We start from the raw sequence: 22,604 nt of genomic DNA on the forward strand, positions 1-22,604 counted from the left end.
ACAGTCACCAAGAAAACCATTAGGAATACTTGTGCCACAGCGGTTTAACATCTTGCAGTGGTTGCAAAGTCCCCCTGCTTAAGGAGACACATGTGCAGGTCCACCTGATGTTTGCTAATGAACACCTTTATTATTTAAAGTAGGGCTGTCAGAATCCAGGCCTCCAGGGCCGGTGTCCAACATCTTTTCCAACCAACCTGCCATTGAAGCTACAAATTGGCTAAACTTACCTGATCCAGGTAATCACTAGCAGATAAGGAAGGATTTCTGGATAACCAGAAGGAGGCCGGCCCTCGAGGCCTGGAGTTTGACACGCCTGATTTAGAGAGTGATGTGATGTGAAGGTGCTTTGGTCAGGTCAGACGAAAACAGAGAGGTGTGGCATCAACTCAGATGGTTGTGTTTGAGCGAACAGAAATACTGCCTTGACCCCAAGAATACCTTCCCGACTGTCGAGCAACCGCCGCCACATCTTCATGATTTAGAAGTCATTTGCAAAGAAGAGTGGACAAACATTCCCCCTGATATGTGCAGAATCTAAGTCACCCATGAGGACAGTTGTGACTAACAAATGTGAAGGGTAACATGAAGTCTGGAACAGTCCAAACAACTCAGATCCTCAAGAGAATTGAATGACCTTTCAAACTGACTAGCCATCTCTGCCTGTTCCAACCAAGTCTGCTGGATCAGCCCCCTGTGAAAGCAACTGTAACTTCTATTAACAGTTACTGAACACAGTCTGCAGACGCAAAGACCAAGTACCATTGCTGTTCTCATCTCTGTCTTTGTTTACAGGCTTGTCATCTACACTTAATGTCACATTTGGAAAGGGGTGGGTGACAGAACAAGTCCATCTCAAAAACTGCTCTAGGATCCATGAACACCATAGTTCTTCTTTGTAAGTGAAATTTCCACCAATGTCATCATTTTATTATAACTGAGTGTCAGGAACTGGTGGATGGAAGAGGGGGCTTGTGGCAGAAGCATTCAACTTGAATGCGTGCTTTCAATTCATTTATTAAAGTTCAAAGTTCCTGTATTTTAGTTAATTGTTTTATGACAAGGTCAAAAGTAGAAAAACCAGAAATGATCAAACCTCATTAATGTTCTTGTGACAAAAGCCAACACATTTCTGACCTTTAGTTGACAGAATTTAATGTGCATTTTATTCAGAATTTTGTTTAACTCCTACAAGTGATGCTGATCTCAGCAACTGTGACTTCTTCCTGTTTAGGTGTCAGCATTGTATCAGAGCTGGGTGTACATGGACAAACAACCGCTGTTCTTGGGCCAGGGAAGGAGACCAGACTGTAAGGATGCATCATTACTTTTAGATGTTTGGATGAAATCAGTACTTGTTTGTGTCAAAGCGGAGCATGTTAACTAAATTAGACCTAAAATTTTCATGATTCATAATAAAAACAGACATTGTTTTAGTTGTCTTGTACAGTAATTTATGTTGAAAGACTTCATGTATCGTGTACAAACTAGTTCAATTACCACTAAATGCACCAAACAGCTGATATTACAGAATGTGCCAATACAGTGGCCCCTCTCTATATGGCAGTTCACCCTTTGCTGTTTCATTGTTTCACAAATTTTTTCAATGCAGTCATTCCTTTGTTTCTCTCTATAGTGCAGTGTTCTGTGGCCTGATTGGCTGCTGATCTTGTCAATCAATCTCCTCTGTGCTGCGTCTGCTGCAGTGTTGCCAGATTTGGCCCAACTGGGTGTTTTTTTTTTTTAATTTTTGGACAAAAATAGCTTTTTGCGGGTTGACATAACTTGGGCAGATTTAGAGTTGGTTGAGCGGTTTTTAGTTAGACTAACCTTTGGGGTGTTTTTGTGTGTGTGTGTGTGTGTGGCGGGGAGGGGGGGGGGGGGTTCTTATGGTTTTTAGATTACATTTGGGCTGGAAAACCATGGGTTACATAAATATTCGATCGCGAACAGATCTTTGTTTTCCTTCTGTAATACTGGCCTTTTTTCCTGGGAAGGTTTGAACTTTGATAGTTTAAACAAAAAACAAGTGTAAAAACTGTTAACAGGCAGTTTCTATTGGAGTAGGATGTTCCGATCCTAATAGCCTACGTGCACGATAGAACTTCCGGTTAACTTCCGTGTTTCGAGTGTGAGGCCGACAACTTCCTGTTGGTCGTGTTATTGTTGTGGGGAGTTTTGTTGAGTTGCTAGTTTTGAGTAAATAGGAGCGGATTTCGGGTAAAAGAAAGGCGTTTGTTGTTTCAACGCATGACAAAGACATCACAACATTGTTGTGTACCCGTGTGCGAATTTGTCAAAGTACAACAGTACTATAAGCTTTCCAGTATATGTGTCGGTGAGAGCCGAATGGATCATGGTGAACACGGCGGGAGGACTTCACCCCAAGCAAGACGAGTCGTGTTTCGTATTTGCAGCAATCGGAAAGATAAAGCGTCATGTAAACACGCCGATCAGAATACTTTGCTCCGGTCAGACTCGTTCGGATCAAAATTTCTTTCCGATCGAGATAGCTGGGTATACCGATCGTTGTTCATGTAAACGGTCATTCCGATCGTGTGTCACTGCTGCTCTGGGTTACGTCATGCATAGACGGTGTTTCGCTGAGAGAAAGCTAGTGAGCTCATACGGGACCGACCAGCGGCTCTGCGGACGCCCCGCGTAAAGCCCCGCTCTGCTCTCGCCCCGCTGGGTCTCCCCTCTCTTTCACCCCTCACGAAGGAAATGCGGGGGGGATGCGTGTCCACTGAGGTCTGGACCCGGCATCCGAGCTCTGCGTTCGGGCTCCGGTGCCAGTGGACGGAGTGAACCTCTCTGAGCAGAGCAGCCGGATTTATTAATGTGTTTGAGGGGAGGGTGCTTTGTTACGTGTGCGTTTTGTTGTTTTGTTATGTGTGAGAATTCGGACTGCGAGCCGAACCGCCGCTCTGGGTTAGCGGCTGCCGGACTCGCGAGGACAGAGCAGAGCACACAGTGTGTGTGAGCTTTTCAGAGCAGAAATGCCGCTCAGTCCTTAGAAACTGTTCAAAAAAATCACGACACATGGAATTGTGTTTCTAATTGTGCCCCGACAAATAAAGGCTGATCATTTACGTGCAGCCAGGATGCAGATTGCAGCGTTTCCCACATGGTTTGTCCTGGATTTTGTCTCCATCAAAAGGCTAATGTTGTTAGCCCGTGTTGTTAGCCTCTCCTAACACTGGGTTGTTCTTCAGTTCTGTTCTTCTTCCACAAAAAAAGCACTGACCACGAGGATTAAATATAAAATGATCATGAGCGAACAGGCACTTATAATATTCATAAAATTAATAAAAGCACGTTTGGAAGATCGCTTTGTATATTATCGAGCTGCTGCATAAATATGTGACAGCACAGGTTTGTTTACAACGGGACAGATTTCCTTTCGGTATTTTCAACACTATATATTTTAGACACGATATTTTGCCCATGTAACCACGCACTGGTCGACAATCCTGTAGATGTCGTTCACGTCGATTTTCGGGAAACCTTGTAGAAAACGGGTGAAATATACCATCTTTCGGAATCAAAATCTGCCGTGTCGCTGCTATAGAAGTCGCAAGCCGGAAATGGTCGGCCTCACACTCAAGGCGGCGGAAGTAGAACTCCTTACTTTCGTGCACAGAGCCTATTTGATTGCCATTACAAAGTAAGCACAAAAGCCTAAATCCAGTGGGAGAATTATTTATCATAGATCCTATAAAGAAAATTTGAATCCCAATCTATTTGTTGATGATATCAAAAGTTCAAATTGGTCTACAGTTTTGCAGGAAATTGATGTAAATGTTTCTTTGAACACTTGTGGCAATTTTAGGAAAGGCTGTTGAGAAAAATGCTCCACTTCGGAAAAGAAACAGTAAAAAGAACAATAGTGCTTTATGGATAGACGAGGAATTATCTTCACTCAGGAAGCAGAGAGGCAATGCAAAAAAGGTGGCTTCCAAATCTAAATACTTAAAGGATCAAACAATCTGTAGCATATTGAGGAAAGAAATTACAAAATTAAATGTTTTCAAAAAAGAGAAGAATATTTTGGACAAAAAACCTGTGGTTCCACGATTGACAGCAAATGATTGTGGAAAGTGTCACAAGAACTGATGTGAAAAAAAACAAAGACTTGGGATTTGAATCTGGAAGCTGATGGTACTTTTGTCAGTATACCATTTGATATTATCAATCATTTGAATGACTTTTCATTAACAAGGGTCAGCAGAGTCAAGTCTGAGGCCATGTTTCTCCACCTGGAAAAAGATAGTCTGGTTTTTGAGGTTGAGCCCCAGATGGAGGAGTTAAATATCTTGGGGTCTTGCCCACAAGTACAGTAAAATTGGTGCGGCGATTGGTGCGGCATCTGCTCTTATCTGGTTGTTGTACTGGTCCATTGGGGTGAAAAGAAACCTGAAACAGTAAGCGAAGCTCTTAATGATCTTTGTTTTAATACTCATCTAATGTCATTTTTCCGGTTCCGGGTTACACGGCAGGACGCGTGGCGTGCCTCTCTGCGAATACAACTATCTTCAAATTACTTAAAAGGTTGATTTTCAAAAAAGAGAGCTGACCATGCCCCCGAAGAAACCCCAGGAATACGAAGACCTCAAAAAGACTCTTGACATTATTCAAGAAACGCTGAAAAGTTTTTTGGAACAAGTGTCGGCTAAGCTAACGCCACTTTGGGATATGATGGAAGAGTTCAGAAGATTTCGGGCTCAAAACGAGCAGCGAGAAAACCAGGTCGAGATTCTGGAGAAAAGACTGGACGATGTGGAACAGCAAGTAAGGATGAATAATGTCATTCTCACTGGAGTACCAATCAAGCCTCGAGCTAGCACTGCTAATGCTAGCGCTAGCGTAGCTAGCAGTGCCAATACGGTGATCGGTGCAGTGTCTTTGGAACAGCAAATACATTCATTTCTCACATCTAAAGGGATTTCCCTGGATCTCAATACCATCGAGACCTGCCACCTGCTCCCCAGGAGAAAGGAGACGGATAAACCAGCGATCCTCATCAGGTTTGTGAATCACAAACACAAGCTAGCTCTGACGGATCAAAGGAGGAATCTGAAGGAATCTGCTGCTTATCTGAACAACGATCTGACCAGAAGAAATGCTGAAATCTCCAAACATGCACAGCTTCTCAGGAAGCGTAAGCAGATTGAGAACACTTGGGTTAAAGGCTGCAGGATTTACGTCAAACCGCTCGGTCCAGAGGACCGGGCCAAGGTTCTGGTTGTGAACACCATGAAGGACTTTGAGAAGTGCTTGATCACGGTCGTCTGAAACAACATGCAGTAATAAACCAACGAGCCAAATAATTTCAAGAAATATGACACGTGGATTCATCACTTTACGTAACCTGAATAACAGCAGAGTTCTGACCTGCAGACAACTTGACCTCAACTTTCACCGTCACTGATATCAGCTGAAGAAGGATATGGACCTGAATCTAATGTCTGCAGACATAACATGGAAGAGAACTAAAAACTCTGTTTTGAACCCAGGAGATCAGCTGTTATCAGTAAAAGAAGAAATCCCAACCTTGGACAATCTACAGTTATGGACCCTTTTTATTTTTCCCCTACAGCATTTCTTTTTTATAAAAAAAAAAAAAAAAAATATTAAAAAAAAGTAAAACAAATGATTAATCACTTATTGAAAATTGTTAAATTGATTGACTTTTAATGATATTACTTCACTTTCTCCAAAACTTGATAAATTGATTCAAAAGTCTTTCCTAATGTAGCATAATTTTGCACATGTTTTTAACTTTTGATACTTGATGAAATTTTTGCTATGAAAATTCCTGAAACAGTGTTGTGTCTATTTTACTGATATAGTATTATGTTTTATTCATATGAATGGCTTTTATAAGTAACATAAGCTGCATATATTTCAGATGACTGATCTGCATTTGCCATGTTGATTTCTAAAATAGTTATTTTTGACGTAGTACTTAAGTAATTCATCTTTGGCATCTGCTTTATTGATACCTTATGATTCTTAATTCTGTCTGATAAAACCTAGGAACCGGATATTGATAAATCATGTAATAAAATGGTTACAGTATAATCGGGGTGGGATTATATAAGTTCGCTTCCTCCCACTCCCTTTCAAGCAATATTTATTAATATGTCTAATTATCCTAAGTTTGATTAGTTACTGTATGAGTGTATAACTGATGATTGTATTGCTTTTGTGTATTATTTCTATTTGATTGCTTGAAATAAACCATTTCAAATCAAATCAAAAAAAAAAGAGCTCTGGAACTTGACTGACAGAATTAGATTCCAGATACAAGAGGCTGAAATGAGTTTCTTCTACAGGATGGCTGGAGGCTCCCTTAGAGATAGAGTGAGGAGCAACGTATCTACTATAAGCTCACCGAGAGGAAGCCTATAGTAGCTCATAGTATCCTCCACGTTGAGAGGAGCCAGTTGATGTGGCTCAAGCATCTGTTCCAGATTCCAGACGGTGCTGGGTAAATTACTTCTAAAAAGTAATTGAGTGCTTTACTTAGTTACTGGATGACATTTGTAATTAAATTACTTTACTCATTACCCAGTTGTAAAAGCAATAATTTTCTTCCTATTGTGTACAAATTCTCGAGGGAAAAACTCAAACAAGATCCTCTTGTCTTCATTTAACATGATTTTTAAAGCAATGACTTTGTGCAAAAGTATGAACCTGGTTCAAGACATGAGCTGGCTTCATTAGAATTCAGACAACGCTGTAAAAAAATGACACAAAATTAGAAGAATCAACATGTTTTTAACCAAGCTGTTATGTAGGAGAAAAAACAAAGGGGAAATAAGGAGTAAATCTACGCTGCATGTCAAAGATGTGCCTCTTATGGTCTGAAGAAAACGATTGTGGATCTCTAGATAATCATGTCAGCCCTTTGGTGTCACTGCCTTCTACCCATGTAGTGATTCAGAAACAGTCAGTGACTCTTCTCAGATGTATGTATGTATAGAATACTAAATCAGACTGGGATTTCTTGATAGAAAACACCTTTGTCCAATCATAATCTCACTCAGAATTCAGTAAATACCTATTTGCTACTTAAATTTGGCAAACAAATACTTTTAGCAACTATACTATCATTTAAAAAAGTCTTTGCTTTTTACAATCAAACTAGATCTTCTTAAACCACAAATCTTTGCATTTTCATTTTTACAATAGTAATGGTCTGTAGTTCTTATAGGAAAGGCTTTCTTTCAAACTTTCATTTCCTTTTCTCCTGACTGCTGTAACTTCCTCTTCTGTTTTATCTGTTCCCTGCATAGAGTTGCTGCGGTGAAGAAAAGCGGAGCATGTTAGTCTATGTGCTAAAATTATGTTTTATTAACCCATCAATGTTAGGATTCAGTTTAAAATAGATAAACCTCTCCATTCTGATCCTTCCTGGTAAAACCCAATATTACTGTTTGGTCCTCATACTCCAGTCGGGCTAAATGTGAATTTTCTTAAACTGGTGCACAGACCATGAAAAACACTTCCTTTCAGTTTCTGTGCCCGCTGGAAATTCTTTTTTTTTTTTTTTTGCTTCTATTTGATTTTTTTTCTCACAAAAAGCTTTGATTGAGTTAAAAAAAATTCAAACTTTATAAATCTTTTTTTGCTTTCCTCAAATAAATACTTCAGTCTCTTGATGCAAATAGATAAATGTAATGGCCGTTAGGCTTTAAAGAAATGTTGTCCTCCAATATTAGTTTTTCTTTTTATCTTATTTTCAATATTGTAAAATAAGTTTCCCCAAACTAAAACATACATTTGTGTTTTAATGAACACGTGTTTTTATATTTTGCATACTGTTACACATGTGAAATCAAACATCTTATAGTTCCTCTTTTTATTGTGCTGCATAGAATATAATGTAAAGCTGCTGCTGAACTGATGTCCCATCTTCTTTCTGCAGGACAGTGTTTGCCAAAAGACCTCATCAAATCCGGTTTCTGTGAGTCTCAAAACCAATTCTTTCATCCTTTGATGTTTGACTGATTGGTTTTTAGTCACCATCAATCAAGTGGAACATATTAAAGCACAGTGTGTTTGTCTGTTTTGTTGTCAGGAGGAGCCTGTCATCTCCTCTATCACTCCCAGCAATGTGTCTTTCCATGGCAGAAACGGCGCTGTTCTGTCCGGCAGAAACCTTCAGGATGTGATTGGAGTGAGAATCCAGACTGACACGGACTGTAACCAACCTGAGTGAGTCCTTCTGTGGAGGAGAGATCGCTTTGGTTTGTGTTTCCTTGGAAAAACGTGTAAAACCTGAGATTTCCTCCTTTCAGATTAGATTTTTGGAATAAAGTTTCTTAATGTCATAGAAATGTTATTGGGTGAAAGGAAACTTTTTGTAGCGCAGAATAGAAGAATCAATGTGATATTTTCCAAAAATTTAGCTTAAAAAAAAGAAGAGGAAGAAAATATTCTCTTAAAAACCCACTCCAATGAAAACATGTTCATGTGCCATTTCTTCTCCTACTAGTGGACATATTTAAAGAAAAATAGGCTCAAAACAATATTTCTGAGTATTTCATTTATCAGATCATTGTGAACCAGGAGCAGATGAAAAAATGCTGTTTGTAAAAGCTTGTAGATGTGAGGTAGGATCCTCAACGCCATGCCTCCAGCTCCCTGCTCCGCTCCATTCTGATACATCTACGACAGATTCATGCTCATCTTTGTTTTTCTGAGCTGGATCAAAACTGATGGATCGCTCCAATACTTCTTGCCATTTTTGTTGCATTGGTAAGGTTAGGTTTGGTTTGTGAGGAGCTGTAAGCTAGCAGAGGAGCATGTAAACAGATGGATAATGGTTAATGGGGGCGGGCTTACTCTGCGCCAGCAGCTCTGCCCCCAATTCAGAGGAAAATTTCAAATAAACTACTGCCGCCCTGCAGAAATTATGTTCTAGAAAAATATACTGTTTTTTTTATTTTATTTTGACAAGAACAGCATCATTATAATTAAAGGAACACTGGGAAAACTTTGATAATACATTAAAAGATGATTGGAGGGAAATTTAGCGAGGCTAAATCTGCTGCAGTGTTTGCTAAATTCGCTGAACAAACAGTTTGGCAGTTTAAACAAAGCTGAACAACATTAGAATCTTTTCCTGTAAAATAAAATATATATGAAAAAATATTTCATCATCACTTTACTTGAAAAAACACCAAAAGGAAAACAGAAAAAGGAACTAAACTGTGGTGTGTTACTGAATTAGCAGAAGAAATTCTTAAAACAGCTCAAATAAATAAGTGTAAAGTATTATATTTGGTTTAGAAAGTTCTAGAAGGAACCAGTGTAAAAAAAACTAACCCACCACATATATGCTTAACGAATTGTAGGTTATTGAAGCCTGAAACAGATTTGCAGATTAGCAAGCAGCACTTTGGTGGTTTTCAACAAGCACAAAGTCTTAGTGTGACTAAAAACGAAAAATTAAGGAAATATTTCTTATTGTCTTGGTTGATTAATGTCCCAAATCAATGTTTTTACAAATCTGTTTTTGAAATGTGCTCGACCGAGTCCTTGAGCAGGAAAGTTGTGGGTTCAATTTTGTTACAACCCCCCCAACCCTAGAGTTATTTCAAACAGCAGCAGAGAGGCAAAGACCCCCAGGGTTTCATTCAGTGTTCAAAATGAGATGGCTGCTGCTGCTGGATGGTTTATTACTTCCATCTTGACTGTTTGAAGCAGCTGAACAACATTTCAGTCTGTTCTTGAAATACTCCTCCCTACAATTTATTGTAAAACGTTAAGAAATGAGGAGATTTTTGAAACTCTTGACGATAAAAGACATTTCTTTCTTTTCATGGGGTGTAGGAAGTGAAATCAAATTCTTAATTTTTTTGCAAATGTTAATTTAAATGTTTTCTATCTAATAAGAACTCTGGTGTTGTGATTATGGGATTCTGATGTTTACAATAAAGTTATATGGATAAAAAAAAGGTTTAAAAAAATTATTTTATTATGTATCAATTTTTTTCTTGGTTTTTGTTAATGACAAGACAACTTTAAGTTATAAAAATGAAGATGTAGGATAATGCAGAGCTTCTGTCATGGTCTCAGGCTTTTTCTATTTCCAGTTTTCTATGCAGATGATATAAGAGTTTTGTTTTCTCTTGGCTCTGCTCAGATCTCCAGTCTGGAACAACAATGGCGTGAACCTGACGTTCAACATTCCCAGCTCTGAAAAGAAGGGCCAGGTCAATGTGTGTGTTCTCCTCCCAGACGGAAGCTGCCATGGCAACGCCAGAATCACTTACAAATCGGAACCAATCTGCAGAGATATTTCCCCCAGAATCTCTTGGATGAGGTTTTTGAGACCTTTCCTAATTCTTGAGCTAATTCTGTCCTCTTTCACCAGAAACAGTCCATTTCAAGCTTCTTCCACAAAACCTTTGAGTCATATACATATGAGGGTCATCTGCTGGGAAAGCCATTTACTAAAGTTGACATTCTTTCCTACCCGACCACTTCTCCTTTCTACGCAGTGACTAAAAGTGTCTTTTTGTCTTTTGTGCATTTGCAACACTACTATAAGTAGAAAAGATTAGGCTAGACGGAAAAGTGTTCAGCTTCTCTGCAGGGGCGTAACCCTTGTGCTATCCTAGGCACTTTACCATTGGGAGTGGGGTCATCTAGACCCACTAGACAGTGCTCTGAACCTTTTTTCTTCAATGTTTTGTGATCTTCACTGGTGTCCATGGATTACATGAAATCTTTCCACCTTTATCCACCTTTGTCATGGTAGGGAGAACACGTCAATGGAAGGGGGGGGGGGGGGGGGGGTAGTCATAGGATAGCACAAGGGTTAAGTACAATTATTAAAAAGATGTAATGATGTAAGCGGGTCGTTAAAAAAATCGGATGTAGTCAGAAAATCGGATTTGGCCATCAAAACCTGCAGTGTAAATGCAGCCTAAAAGAAACTCTAATACCACCCAAATAAAACAACTTAAGAGTAAACAACTGTGCAGCACTCCAAACAGAACCACAGAAGAGAGAATGGTACTCTCCAGGAGAAGCTAAAGCAGAGGGGAGGAAGACCCCCGCCCAAACTAAACAGATAAACTGTGTCAATGCTTATTCAGCATAAACACATACCATGTACTGCAATATTTTCAATTCATCTTCATCAATTTTACAAAAAGGGTAAAAACAGGTCAAATCCTTATTTCTTTTTGTTTAAGAAGTATAAAAGTGCACATTTGTTTTGGTATCTTCATATTCTTCCTGAAGAACTCTGCATCCTGTCTCTGTAGATCTAGAGAAAGTCTGTCTATAACAGGGAGCCGAGCGATGAGCAGCAATTTTCATGAGGAAGTCTAGAATAGCAGAGAAGTAAAGTTGAGCAGGACATGCATGAGAGCCGGAAGACGGAGCACAACCAGATGTTAGATGTGCTGTAGGCGTGACAGAAGAGGTGGGACAGCGCCAAGGATCATCTCCCTGTTTGCTGTGTTGATGGACACTGACAGATGAGCTTAGGCAAGAATCTCTGTGGATCATGACGTTTGCAGATGACATTGTGATCTGTATTGAGAGCAGGTGGAGGACCAGCTAGAGAGGTGAAGGTTTGCTCTGGGAAGGTGAGGGATCAAGGCCAAGCTCCAGAAAGTCAAAGTATCTGTGGGTAAATGAGAAAATTTCAAGTGGAACAGTGAAGTATCAGGGAGCAGAGGTGGAGAACTTTAAGTTCTCAGGGTCAACAGTCCAGAACAAAGAGTAGAAGAGGCGTGTTGCTCTATGTTGGAACAGGTGGAGGAAGGTTCCAGGTGTGATGTGTGACTGAAGAGTTCCAGCATGAATGACAGGAAAAGTGTAGAAGACTGTGGTAAGAGCAGCCATGTTGAAGGTTTGGAGACTCAAGCTGGGTTTCCATTACAAATATGAGCAAACCTCTATTGAAATACTACAAAAGTCACCAAAATTAAAGACATAGTTTCGCAATAACACTGTTTTCATTCAATCATAATTATCAGAATAAACACAAATCAACTCAGGCGATTAGTCATTAAGAAACATGGCAGCTGATGTGAGCAATACTCTGATTTACAGCAGACAAATTCAGATTTCTGCCACGGCCCTAGCGCTCATCATCATCTATCAAAGGAGACGTCGGCGTTCTCTTCAGGCCTCTTCAGCTCCTTACACGTCAGAGCGACTACAGATTAAGAAATGTTGGGGAATCATTTGTGGTGATTTTACAGAGGAGCTGTGGCTCCAACAATTCCACATGAATGCCTGCTGTGCAGCGCCCAACGCAACCAGTTTCTACCAAGGCAGCGCATCGCCATCCGGTTGTTGGTCACATGACTCATTTAGTTTGAAAGAAGTTTTTCCACTGCAGTTTTGCGAAATATGTCTATTTCAATGCACCTGAAAAAAAAAAACCTTCTCCAAGCGCAAAAAACTGTTTTTTTTTTTATCAATGGAAGTATTTTTTTAAATGATCGTGTTTCCATAAGGTGAATTTCTTATTATTATTATCACAAATCCAATTTGTGCAATTTCCTTGTCAAAGAAACACTGCCTCTGGTGCAGAGACAGGAAGGTGGAGCTGTAGGTAGCAGAGATGAAAATGTTGACGTTCTCTTTGGGAGGAACCAGGATGGATAGAACCAAGAATGAATCCATCAGAGTACAGATCATGGTAGATGTTTTGGAGATAAATACACCGAAGCTGACTGAGATGGTTTGGACACGTTGAGAAAAGGAACAGAGATGATGTTTGTAAAAGGATGATGAGGTTGGAGCTACCCAGAGGAAGAGCTGGAGGCAGATGGTTTCCTGTGCCAACCCCTAAAGGGAGCTACGTTAAAAAAAAGAAGACATTCATTACCAAAGACACATATCTTCTCAGGCGTAAAAGGGACTCTAACAAAGGCATTGGGTTCCACCCAATAATATGAGGGAGGTTCAGGTTTATTGGGTGACTTTTCCTGTTCTGGATATGACACCCTTTAAACTGAGCATTCTGGATCACATTAAGTGATGTTAAAATGAGACGTGTGGTGGCATTTCAGGATATGTGACTGTAGTCTAAGGATCAGAATCATGATAATATGTGAAAAAGATTTTTGCTGACTTCAAGTTTCCTGTCTCTTGATTGGCTGCTTCTCTGTTTTCCTGCAGCGGGAAGAGAAAGGTCTTCCTCAACGGCTCTAATCTGGAATTTGTGGAGGAGCTTTCATACATCCACCCTTCACATGTCTTGCATGACATAAACATCAAAAATAAGGTGACATTCAAAATACTGTCATTGTTTTCTCATAAAACATGCTGTAGATTCTACATGTTACATTGGTTTGAAAACGTCCTAGAGTCTAGAATGTTGTTGAATCAATGAAACACGTTGTTTTAAATCCTTATTATTATTTAAATATGCTACATCTAACTTTGAATGAACGTAATTTACTATTTAGTGTTGTAGTTTGTCTAAACATTTAATTCTTCTGCAGGACAAATTTACCTAAATTTGTTCTACATTCACACAATTTCCTAAAATGGTTTGTCCTGTATGTAACATGGTTATAAAAGTACACTTATTCTCCAAAGTGTGTTTTCATTGCACATAAAATCACACTCAGTGTTTTTATAACTAACACAGAGGACAAATCTGGATTCTTCCCCTACCCCTACATTTAGTCCTCCAAACGTAGAGTTATGAAAAAATAGTGTATGATTTTTTTTCTCACTATACTATTCTTAATTTTAAAAAAAAGCTTAACCTCTGTTTCTGCCATGTTTCTGTCTGAAAAAAATAAACTGCATCCACTGCTGCCTGGAAACAAGACAAAACATTTTGTAAAGATCTTAGTACATTGTAGAAGTGGTTGATACTAAGGACAGTGAACTGTGTAAATATTTATAAAACTAACGGTACTGAATGTTTTAGCAACTTCCTGCTAGACTTATTGAGAGTCCCTGATGTCAGGGATCAGAAATTACTCTGTAAAAAATCCAAACTGAATCACCTTGTTCTATCCTGAAAACACGAGTTTCAGGGTAGAATAAAGTTGAAACATGACACTTGGCCTCTTTACTTGGGGCTGTTTTGTTGTAAATGCATTTCAAATAAAAATGCAGCTTTAGTACTGCAAAAACCATACTGGGTCTCCATGACCCTTTTAATGGAAAGTTCTCAGAGAGTCCTGTCAGTTAGTCAACTGTCTTCAGCGACCAGATCAGTGTCTTTGCCTTTGAAGCTGCTGCCCCAGCAGGTGTTTGCCTTTAAAACTGTGGTTTTGATACCAACCTTCTAACGAGATTCACAGAAAAACAGAGCTTCCTTGAAACACAATGCAATAAGAATTTGGACAGAACTCTTACAGTTTATGTTCTGCTTTGTGAAACACGTTTTTTTTTGTTTTGCTGCTGTGCACAGACTCAATCAAAGTAAAATGTTCCACTTTTGCAGACTATTGAATTTCACACCCCTGCATCAGCAACACCCCAAAAGGTCACTGTTTATATGAAAGTGGCAAATAAAACGTTGGAATGCCCCAAAAAAATAATCTACTACCCAGATCCAAAGTTCACGAACTTCAAAGACGCAGGGAAGGGGAATGACGTCCAAGTCATCATTCAGGTAAGGCGATTTATAATATTTTTACACCAAAACTTTTGGTTATGTACTGAAAATAATGTATTCTCATCCCTATTCTAGAAAAAGGGAGACAAGCTGGACATAAAGAAAGAGGAGCTGTCAGTGTGGGGAATCCATGATGAGAAGGAGTATCAGTGCATCATGGAAGCTAAAGAAAGCAGCAACAAGACAGATTCCTTCATCTGTGAGATCAAAAACATCGGAAACATCAACTTTAAACAGCTGAAGGTAAACTCACGAATAAGAAAAAACACATTTGACTGGATTTGACCCTCCAAAGATAATATTTGACCTTTTAATACCAGAGCTGTCGCTGAGACGGCAGAATAAGAAACCATCTTTAAACTACTCTTCAACCATTTACACCATCAATCCAAGCTTTTCTGCCTTTTCCAATAGTTCCTTCTGTTCTGGGTTTCTGTAATATTGGACTGGTGTTTACTTTAGATTTTTTTTAATTGCACATTTTCAATCAGTACTTGAGACTTTCTTGTAGTCATTTATCGGGTTCTTGTATTCTAAGAAGCAATGATCTAAAAGTATAAGGATCTCTATCTTCTACAGATAAAGTATGGAGACACGACGGTTGTACTAAAACAACCCGGAGCTCAACTTTGGATGCTGCTTGCCCTTCTTCTGGTACCAGTCATCACAGTTGGTAGGAACATTAAGCATGCATAAGTCATGAAGACACAATTTGACCCCCTGCTACTCGTCTTAAAGCAGTCAAACTTTCAAGCGTGTTCAGTTCTGTGTCTTTGCTCGCTCCTTTTCAGTGGTGCTGATCGTTTACCGTAACAAACAGAGGAAGCTGACGGCCAAGATGAACAGATTTATGGAAAACCTGGAGCTTGACATCAGGAATGACATCCGACAAGGTCAGTGGGACACACTAACAAGCCAAGGCTCTATGACAAGCAAAAATAATCATAATGTGCCAGGAACATTTACGTTAAAAAGCAGCATAGTACCCATAAAAAGCAACGTTTTTACATATTTTTCCAAAAAGGGGCGAGTAATTTACTTAAGTTTTCTGTTGTCCCAAGACTGCAGTGAAACGTGTTATTTTACCCAAATAGGACGCACATAGAGAGTGGCGTTTTACCCCCTTAAAAACTGCATTCTATCATGTCTCGTTACCTTGGTCAAAAATGTATTTTAGTTGAAATAAGAAAAATTATTGATAGCCTAAAGCTCAGGACATGTGGCCTAGCGGTTAAATCTAGGGCTTAATGTACATTTTTTTTTGTTTTATTCTGTGTTTGAGTCCAGCAAAGGAGCAGTAGTAATCTGTTAAGTTTATTTGAGGAGTTTGCACACAAAAGAAACACAACTGCTGAGTCTTTTGCTCCAAGTAGAGTCATTTTATCGTCCAGTTATCTGTAGACACAGAAGCCTGACCAGGCAGTCCAACACGGCGAGAAAGCAAAACAAGTTTGAAATAAAACATCACCTGTTTTATTTCATGTACGGATTGACTGTTGACGGTACCCCTCAAAAGACTTCAGCATCAGTGAGCACAACCAGAATTAATCTAGACATGAGGCGCTCCGGATTATAAAACACATTTTTCATTTTCATTTCTTTTTTTGGAAAAAGAAAGTAGCGACATTGCGGTCCAAGCGTGGATCTCATAGTGCCGATCCCAAGCTCGTATAAATACAGAGGGTCATGTAAGGAAGGGCATCCGACATAAAATCTTTGGCAAACCAAATACATGAATCAGATATCCATAACGGATCGGTGGAGGCCGTGGTTAACATGGACCACCATTGGCGCTGATCACCGATAGGGGCGAAGAAGGAGAGGAGGAAGGCACGATCGTAAGAAGAGAGAGAAATGGAAAATCATGTGTTGGACTGAGAATAAGGACTTTGAATGTTGGAACTATGACAAGAAAAGGTAGAGACTATGAGGATGTCTGGAGTGAAAGATAAGTATGTTAGACATGTATGAGGGCTGTAAGACAGTGGTGAGGTGTGGAGTAGGGATGACAGAGGAGTTCAAGGTGGAGGTGGGATTACATCAGGGATCAGCTCTTAGCCCCTCCCTGTTTGCAGTGGTGATGGATAGACTGACAGATGAGGTCAGACCGGAATCACTATGGACTATGATGTTTGCAGATGATATTGTGCTTAGTGAGAGCAGAGAACAGGTGGAGGAGAAGCTAAAAAGGTGAAGGTTTGTCCTGGAAAGGAGAGGAATGAAGGTTATCTGCAGCAAGACGAAGTACATTAGTGTGAAAGAGAGGAACCCAAGTGAAAGAGTGAGGTTACAGGCAGACGAGGTCAAATGGGTGGAGGATTTTGAGTATCCAGGGTCAACAGTTCTGATTAATGGAGACTGTGGAAAAAAAGTGAAGAAGCGAGTTGCAGGCAGGTTGGAATGGGTGGAGAAAAGTTTCAGGTGTGATAAACCCTTGTACTGTCTTGTGGGGTCCAGATGACCCCACTCCCAACGAAAAAGGTTGTCAACCTTTTTTCTTCAATGATTTGTGATCTTCACTGGTGTCCATGGATACCCTTCTCCACCTTTATCCACCTTTGTCATGGTAGGGAGAACACGTCAATGGAAGGGTGGGGTCATCTGGACCCCACACGATAGCACAAGGGATAAAAGGAAAGATGCACAAAACTGTTGTGATACCAGCCTTGTTTTTGGCCCGAGGAGGACCAGGAGGAAGAGCTGAAGGTAGCAGAGAGGAAGATGCTGAGGTTCTTTCTCTTTGGGAGGGACCATGATGGATGGGATCAGGAATCAGGAATGAGTGCTCAGAGGAACAGCCCACGTCAGAGGATTTGGAGATAAAGTCAGAGAATGGACTGAGATGGTTCGGATACGTCCAGAGAGACGGTGAATCTGTTGATAGAAGGATGCTGGGTCTGCAGCTGCCAGGCAAGAGGTCTAGAGGAAGACCAAAGGAGGAGGTTCATATCATTTGTCAATTCAAGTTTCTTGGTTATTTATAATTCTGTGGCAGTGTTTCAGTCTGTCAGTCAATCCAATTTTACAGACTTTTTTTATGTTGGCTTTTTTTTTTTAAACTTGTTTTGTCTTTGCACATTCGGTAATTTCTTTGAACCCATAACGTTTCTATGCTTTTGTTCCTGTAAAAAGCGAAGCCCCTGTAGTCACAGAACATTCTGGAAACTGTCTTTTGACTCAAATGATTCATCAAGTTTCACCACTTCCCTTTACTGCTACCACGTCCAAAGCCAGATACCATTGCTTTCACATCTTTTTTTTTTTTAGTTGTTAAACATCCTGGACAGCTTTTTCTTTTTTCAAATGTTGAACTTTTTAAAGTAAATTCTAATAATGTTATTGGTGCATTCTCTCATTATCAACATGCACAGGAGTAAGAGACACGACATTAAACCAAATGTAGGCACTTTCCACACTTTTTGTTGTTATTGTCATTTTTAAAACAGGGTACAGAAGTTTAAATCAGTTTTTATTAACTGTCCTCTGCAGGTTTTGTGGATTTGCAGACTGAGAAAGCTGACCTGATAGAGAACGTTGGAGCAATTCCTTTCCTGGACTACAAGCACTTTGCAGCAAAGATCTTTTTTCCAGAGGTAAAGTTTGTCACACAAACAGACAAAAAGAGGAACTAGAATTTCATTTTATAAAAAATACACACAAACATGACTATTTTCTATAAGTCAATGAACTTTTTATATGAGCAAATACTTGTAACTATGGTTTCAAATATGTAAGAAAAGTGAAAAAGGTGCCTCTTAACACTGCCCTTATCCCTGCTCCAAAACATGAACATGTAAGAAAAGTAACACAACTCAACACAGAAAAGTAAAGGAGCACACCAGTCTTTTGTTACAGACAGAGCTCTGACACAAAAAAAAATACTTAGGGATATTTGGTGCAATTTCCGTAGAAAACAAGCAAAAGTTGAAAGTGAGGAGGACATTTTTGTTTAAGTGGTAGATGATGAAGAAACCTCCAGCAGAGCCCGACTCAGTCAGGATGACCATCTGCTGTTTCTAAGATTTGCTGTCCGTCATAAAGTCTTACAGAATTCATGAGTAACCCGTTCATTCATCCATCCAACCATACATCCAAGGAAGGTTTGAAGTGTAACCCTTGTGCTATCTTAGATGACCCCCCCCCTTCCATTGACGTGTTCTCCCTACCATGACAAAGGTGGATAAAGGTGGAAAGATTTCATGTAATCCATGGACACCAGTGAAGATCACAAATCATTGAAGAAAAAAGGTTCAGCGCACTGTCTAGTGGGTCTAGATGACCCAACTCCCAATGGTAAAGTGCCTAGGACAGCACAAGGGTTAAACAAGAGAGAAAAAGTGTGAAAATGTGCATTCCTGTCTGAGAAAGTGTGTAGTGAGTTAGTCGCCTTAAAACATCTATAATCTACTCTACAAATCTGACCTATCACAGGTTATTTTTAGAGCGTAACTCTCGCGATAAACAAAGGAACACTGTGTCTAAAAACAGTACACATTTTTTCTGTCCTTTTGACTCTCTAGAAATGTTTGTTTGGGAGATTAACTGGGATTTTTTTGTTGTTTTTTTTCAGGGTGAAGCTTTGATGGCGCTGTGTATCAAAGACATTGGTCCGGTAAGGTTTTGTAGTAATTGTTGCCTGCTGTGTTTGGGCTGTTTTCACTAAGTAAAGACCACTACACACAACCACTACGGACATTTTGCGCAGACTGCATGGATTAAAATTAGTCATGCATGAATATACATGAGCAAAATGAGAAAAGTTGTGGTCTTTACTTGAAATTTTCACAGACGTATCATGAATAAAACAATGTTCAATCCACAGAAGAAGTACAAATAAACCACACAAAGAACACAGACATCAACGTAGAACATGCACCGTGCATGATTATTGCGCTTTGCAATGGGGCAAAAAACGATTTAGTCAGCCACCAATGGAGCAAGTTCTCCCACTAAAAAGATGAGAGAGGCCTGTCGTTTTCATCATAGATAAACCTCAACTATGAGAAACAAAATGAAAAAATAAAATCTAGAAAATCACCTTGTCTCATTTGGTCAATAACAAAACTTCAACACAATACTTTGTTACATAACCTTTGTGTGCAATGACATCAGTCAAACATTTTGTTAGTCTTCACAAGGTTTTCCCAAACTGTTGCTGGTATTTTGGCCCATTCCTCCATGCAGATCTCCTCTAGAGCAGTGATGTTTTGGGGCTGTCGCTGGACAACACAGACTTTCACCTCCCTCCAAAGGTTTTCTACAGGGTTCAGATCTGGAGACTGGCTAGGCCAATCCAGTACCTTGAAATGCTTCCTAAGAAGCCCCTCCTTTGTGTGTTTGGGATGGTTGTCCTGCTGAAAGACCCAAAATCTGATGATACCTAGCCCCATTCATTCTTTCCTTTACACGGATCAGTGGTCCTGGTGCCTTTGCTGAAAAACAGCCCCAAACTATGATGTTTCCACCCCCATGCTCTGAGGTAAGTGTGTTGTTCTTTGGATGCAACTCAGCATTCTTTCTCCAAACAATCAAGACGAGTAGATTATAGCAGAGTCAGTCTCTCAGCCTGGTTCAGCTCAACAATTTGGTTTCTGGTGTCCTTAGACAGCTCTTTGGTGTTCATAGTGGAGTTTGGAGTGTGACTGTTTGAGGTTGTGGACGGGTGTCTTTCTATAGATAACCAGTTCAAACAGGATCCATTAATACAGGTAAACAGTGGAGGAAAGAGGATCCTCTACAGAAGAAGTTAACAGGTCTGTGAGAGGCAGAAATCTTTCTTGTTTGTTGGTGACCAAATACTTATTTTCCACCATAATTTACAAATAATTTATTTAAAAATCAGACAATTTTCTGTAGTTTCTTTCCCTTTTTAGTCTCTCATTGTTGCGGTTTATTTATGATGAAAATTCCAGGCCTCTCTCATCTTTTTAAGTGAGAAAACTTCCACAGTTGGTGTCTGACTAAATACTTTTTTGGCCCCCGGTACTAGCAATTCATTAGTGATTCGTGCATCAATTACTTCATTTTAACTTGATATCGCCGTATACGCGATAAGAAAGTTAAACATCGGTGGTACATGCGTGAAAAGTCTGTTAGACATACGTGGAACGGTCGTAGAAAGCCACAAATTTGCGAATGCATCTCGCAAACATCACCCACAGTTGCGTAAGATTTACGTTATGGTTGCGCAGAAACTGCGTAAAATAAACTGCGTAATTCTCAACCAACCAAAAATCTTTGAACTGCTCAAAACTAGGGCTGCAGGATATGAGGACAACTTGCGATATGCGATGTAAGTGATCAATATGGCGATTACGATATAATTTGCGATATATAAACAAAAAGAAAAATAACCATAAACATCATTCCCATTTCCATTAAAAATTATACTCCAAATGACCCTCATCGACATAGGTGACAATCGTCTAACATAACAGGCCTCCATCTGATTGGTCAAAACATAAAGTGGTTTATTTGATGCGTTAAATGCTTCAAGCTGCCATAAGATTGTTTTAACACATTTCGGGTTTATGATCTATTGCGATATTCACCGTCTTTCGCGATATGCATATTGCAGAGCTGGATATTGCGATAACGATAAATTTGCGGTATATTGTGCAGGCCTACTCAAAACCAATCTCACGTAAAGACCTGTTGGCTAAAACATACATCCACGTACATACATCACGCATGTATCACCAAAGACTGAAATTTCCTACATGGAAAATGCACAAAATGTTGGTAGCAGCGGTGTGACTCCACCTTAACGTGCTGCTGTGTCTGAACTGTCTGCCATCAGGATGGAGTGAAGGTTGAGCTGGATAATTGCTGCCAGCTTTTGTTCAAGCTGATCGAGGACAAACTCTTTCTTACTTCAATGGTCCAAGCTATGGAAGAGCAGAAGAGTTTTGGCATCAAAGATCGGTAAGTTTGCCTTTGTTACTCAGGATCTTCCTGCCACGCTTTGCGTTTAGATTTTCTCTTCTGTTCCAGGTGTTCCATGGCGTCCCTTCTCACTGTAGCACTTCATAGCAACTTGACCTACCTGACTGAGGTGATGGAGGTTCTGCTCAAAGACCTGATGCACCAGAAGAGCAACGCTCAACCCAAACTGCTGCTGCGACGCACCGAGTCCACAGTGGAGAAGCTGCTGACCAACTGGATGTCCATCTGCCTCTACGGCTTCCTGCGGGTCTGTGCTCCTCAAACTGTCAGATTTGAGTGATTGGAAAGTTCGGTTGATAAGGGTTGCATGTGTTCATTTAGAGTTAAAACCTCAAATCTGAGATTACAACTGTTCAAATGTGCTGCTGCGTGTGATAGAATCACAACTGCGCTCGGACTTCTGACACATTCCTTGGGAGAAACTTGTGTCAAAACTGATCTGAATTGGAATGGGGGGGGGGGGGGGGGGATCAACCAATCAGAGTTAGAGAGTTAGAAAGATCCTCACAGATCCGGACTTCCTGCTTCAGTAACTCTTCTGATAAACGTTCAAATGTATCTCAATCACTTTGTGTGAACACGGAGGGTGAACCACAAATGCATTTCTAAAGAAAAAGATTGTTTTTTTCCTGCCTTTTAATTGAAATGATCTCTTCGAGCTGTGAATCCAGACGCTGCAGCAGCGACGCGGCCTGCAAGGGACTGTCAACAAAGTGCAAGCTCCGTAAAAACACCATTCTGTACAAATCAATCTCTCAAAAATGAATAAATGTCTACATATATATGAGCCGGTAATGAAGCCTCGTTTTCATGCTACAACCAATATTTTCTGAGAAAGTAAATCTTTGTTTTGTTTTATTGTAGACATATTGATCATCAATACTTCGAACGCACCTTGCCGCCCCAGGTTACCCCCGGGGCTACGCCTGTCTGAGGGTCGTTTTGCAATCAATCAGTGGTCCCCGCTTCCCCTCTCCACGGGGGGGGGGGGTCCCCGCGGCTGGGGCTGTTGCTGTTGCAGGCACCAGCCGAGGGACCTGGG

The 22,604-nt window shown here is 40.1% G+C and overlaps 1 protein-coding gene across 3 annotated transcripts in view; it reads left to right on the top strand.

Annotated features, from left to right (window-relative positions):
• The window catches only part of plxnc1 (plexin C1), a 62,118-nt gene that overhangs the window by 12,100 nt on the left and 27,414 nt on the right, over nucleotides 1-22,604 (top strand). For all 3 annotated transcript variants that reach the window (XM_023952137.2, XM_023952138.2, XM_078941761.1), the window contains exons 7-20: nucleotides 796-898; nucleotides 1,235-1,310; nucleotides 7,934-7,972; nucleotides 8,087-8,223; nucleotides 10,157-10,336; nucleotides 13,159-13,264; nucleotides 14,444-14,614; nucleotides 14,693-14,860; nucleotides 15,197-15,290; nucleotides 15,409-15,510; nucleotides 18,107-18,210; nucleotides 19,188-19,229; nucleotides 21,417-21,541; nucleotides 21,611-21,809. In XM_023952137.2, the coding sequence (XP_023807905.1) occupies nucleotides 796-898; nucleotides 1,235-1,310; nucleotides 7,934-7,972; nucleotides 8,087-8,223; nucleotides 10,157-10,336; nucleotides 13,159-13,264; nucleotides 14,444-14,614; nucleotides 14,693-14,860; nucleotides 15,197-15,290; nucleotides 15,409-15,510; nucleotides 18,107-18,210; nucleotides 19,188-19,229; nucleotides 21,417-21,541; nucleotides 21,611-21,809 (1,646 nt within the window). The remainder of the gene's footprint in view (nucleotides 1-795; nucleotides 899-1,234; nucleotides 1,311-7,933; nucleotides 7,973-8,086; nucleotides 8,224-10,156; nucleotides 10,337-13,158; nucleotides 13,265-14,443; nucleotides 14,615-14,692; nucleotides 14,861-15,196; nucleotides 15,291-15,408; nucleotides 15,511-18,106; nucleotides 18,211-19,187; nucleotides 19,230-21,416; nucleotides 21,542-21,610; nucleotides 21,810-22,604) is intronic.

The sequence above is a fragment of the Oryzias latipes genome, chromosome 23 (assembly GCF_053564925.1).
Source record: "Oryzias latipes strain Hd-rR chromosome 23, Olatipes_Hd-rR_3.1".
Lineage (NCBI taxonomy): Eukaryota > Metazoa > Chordata > Actinopteri > Beloniformes > Adrianichthyidae > Oryzias > Oryzias latipes.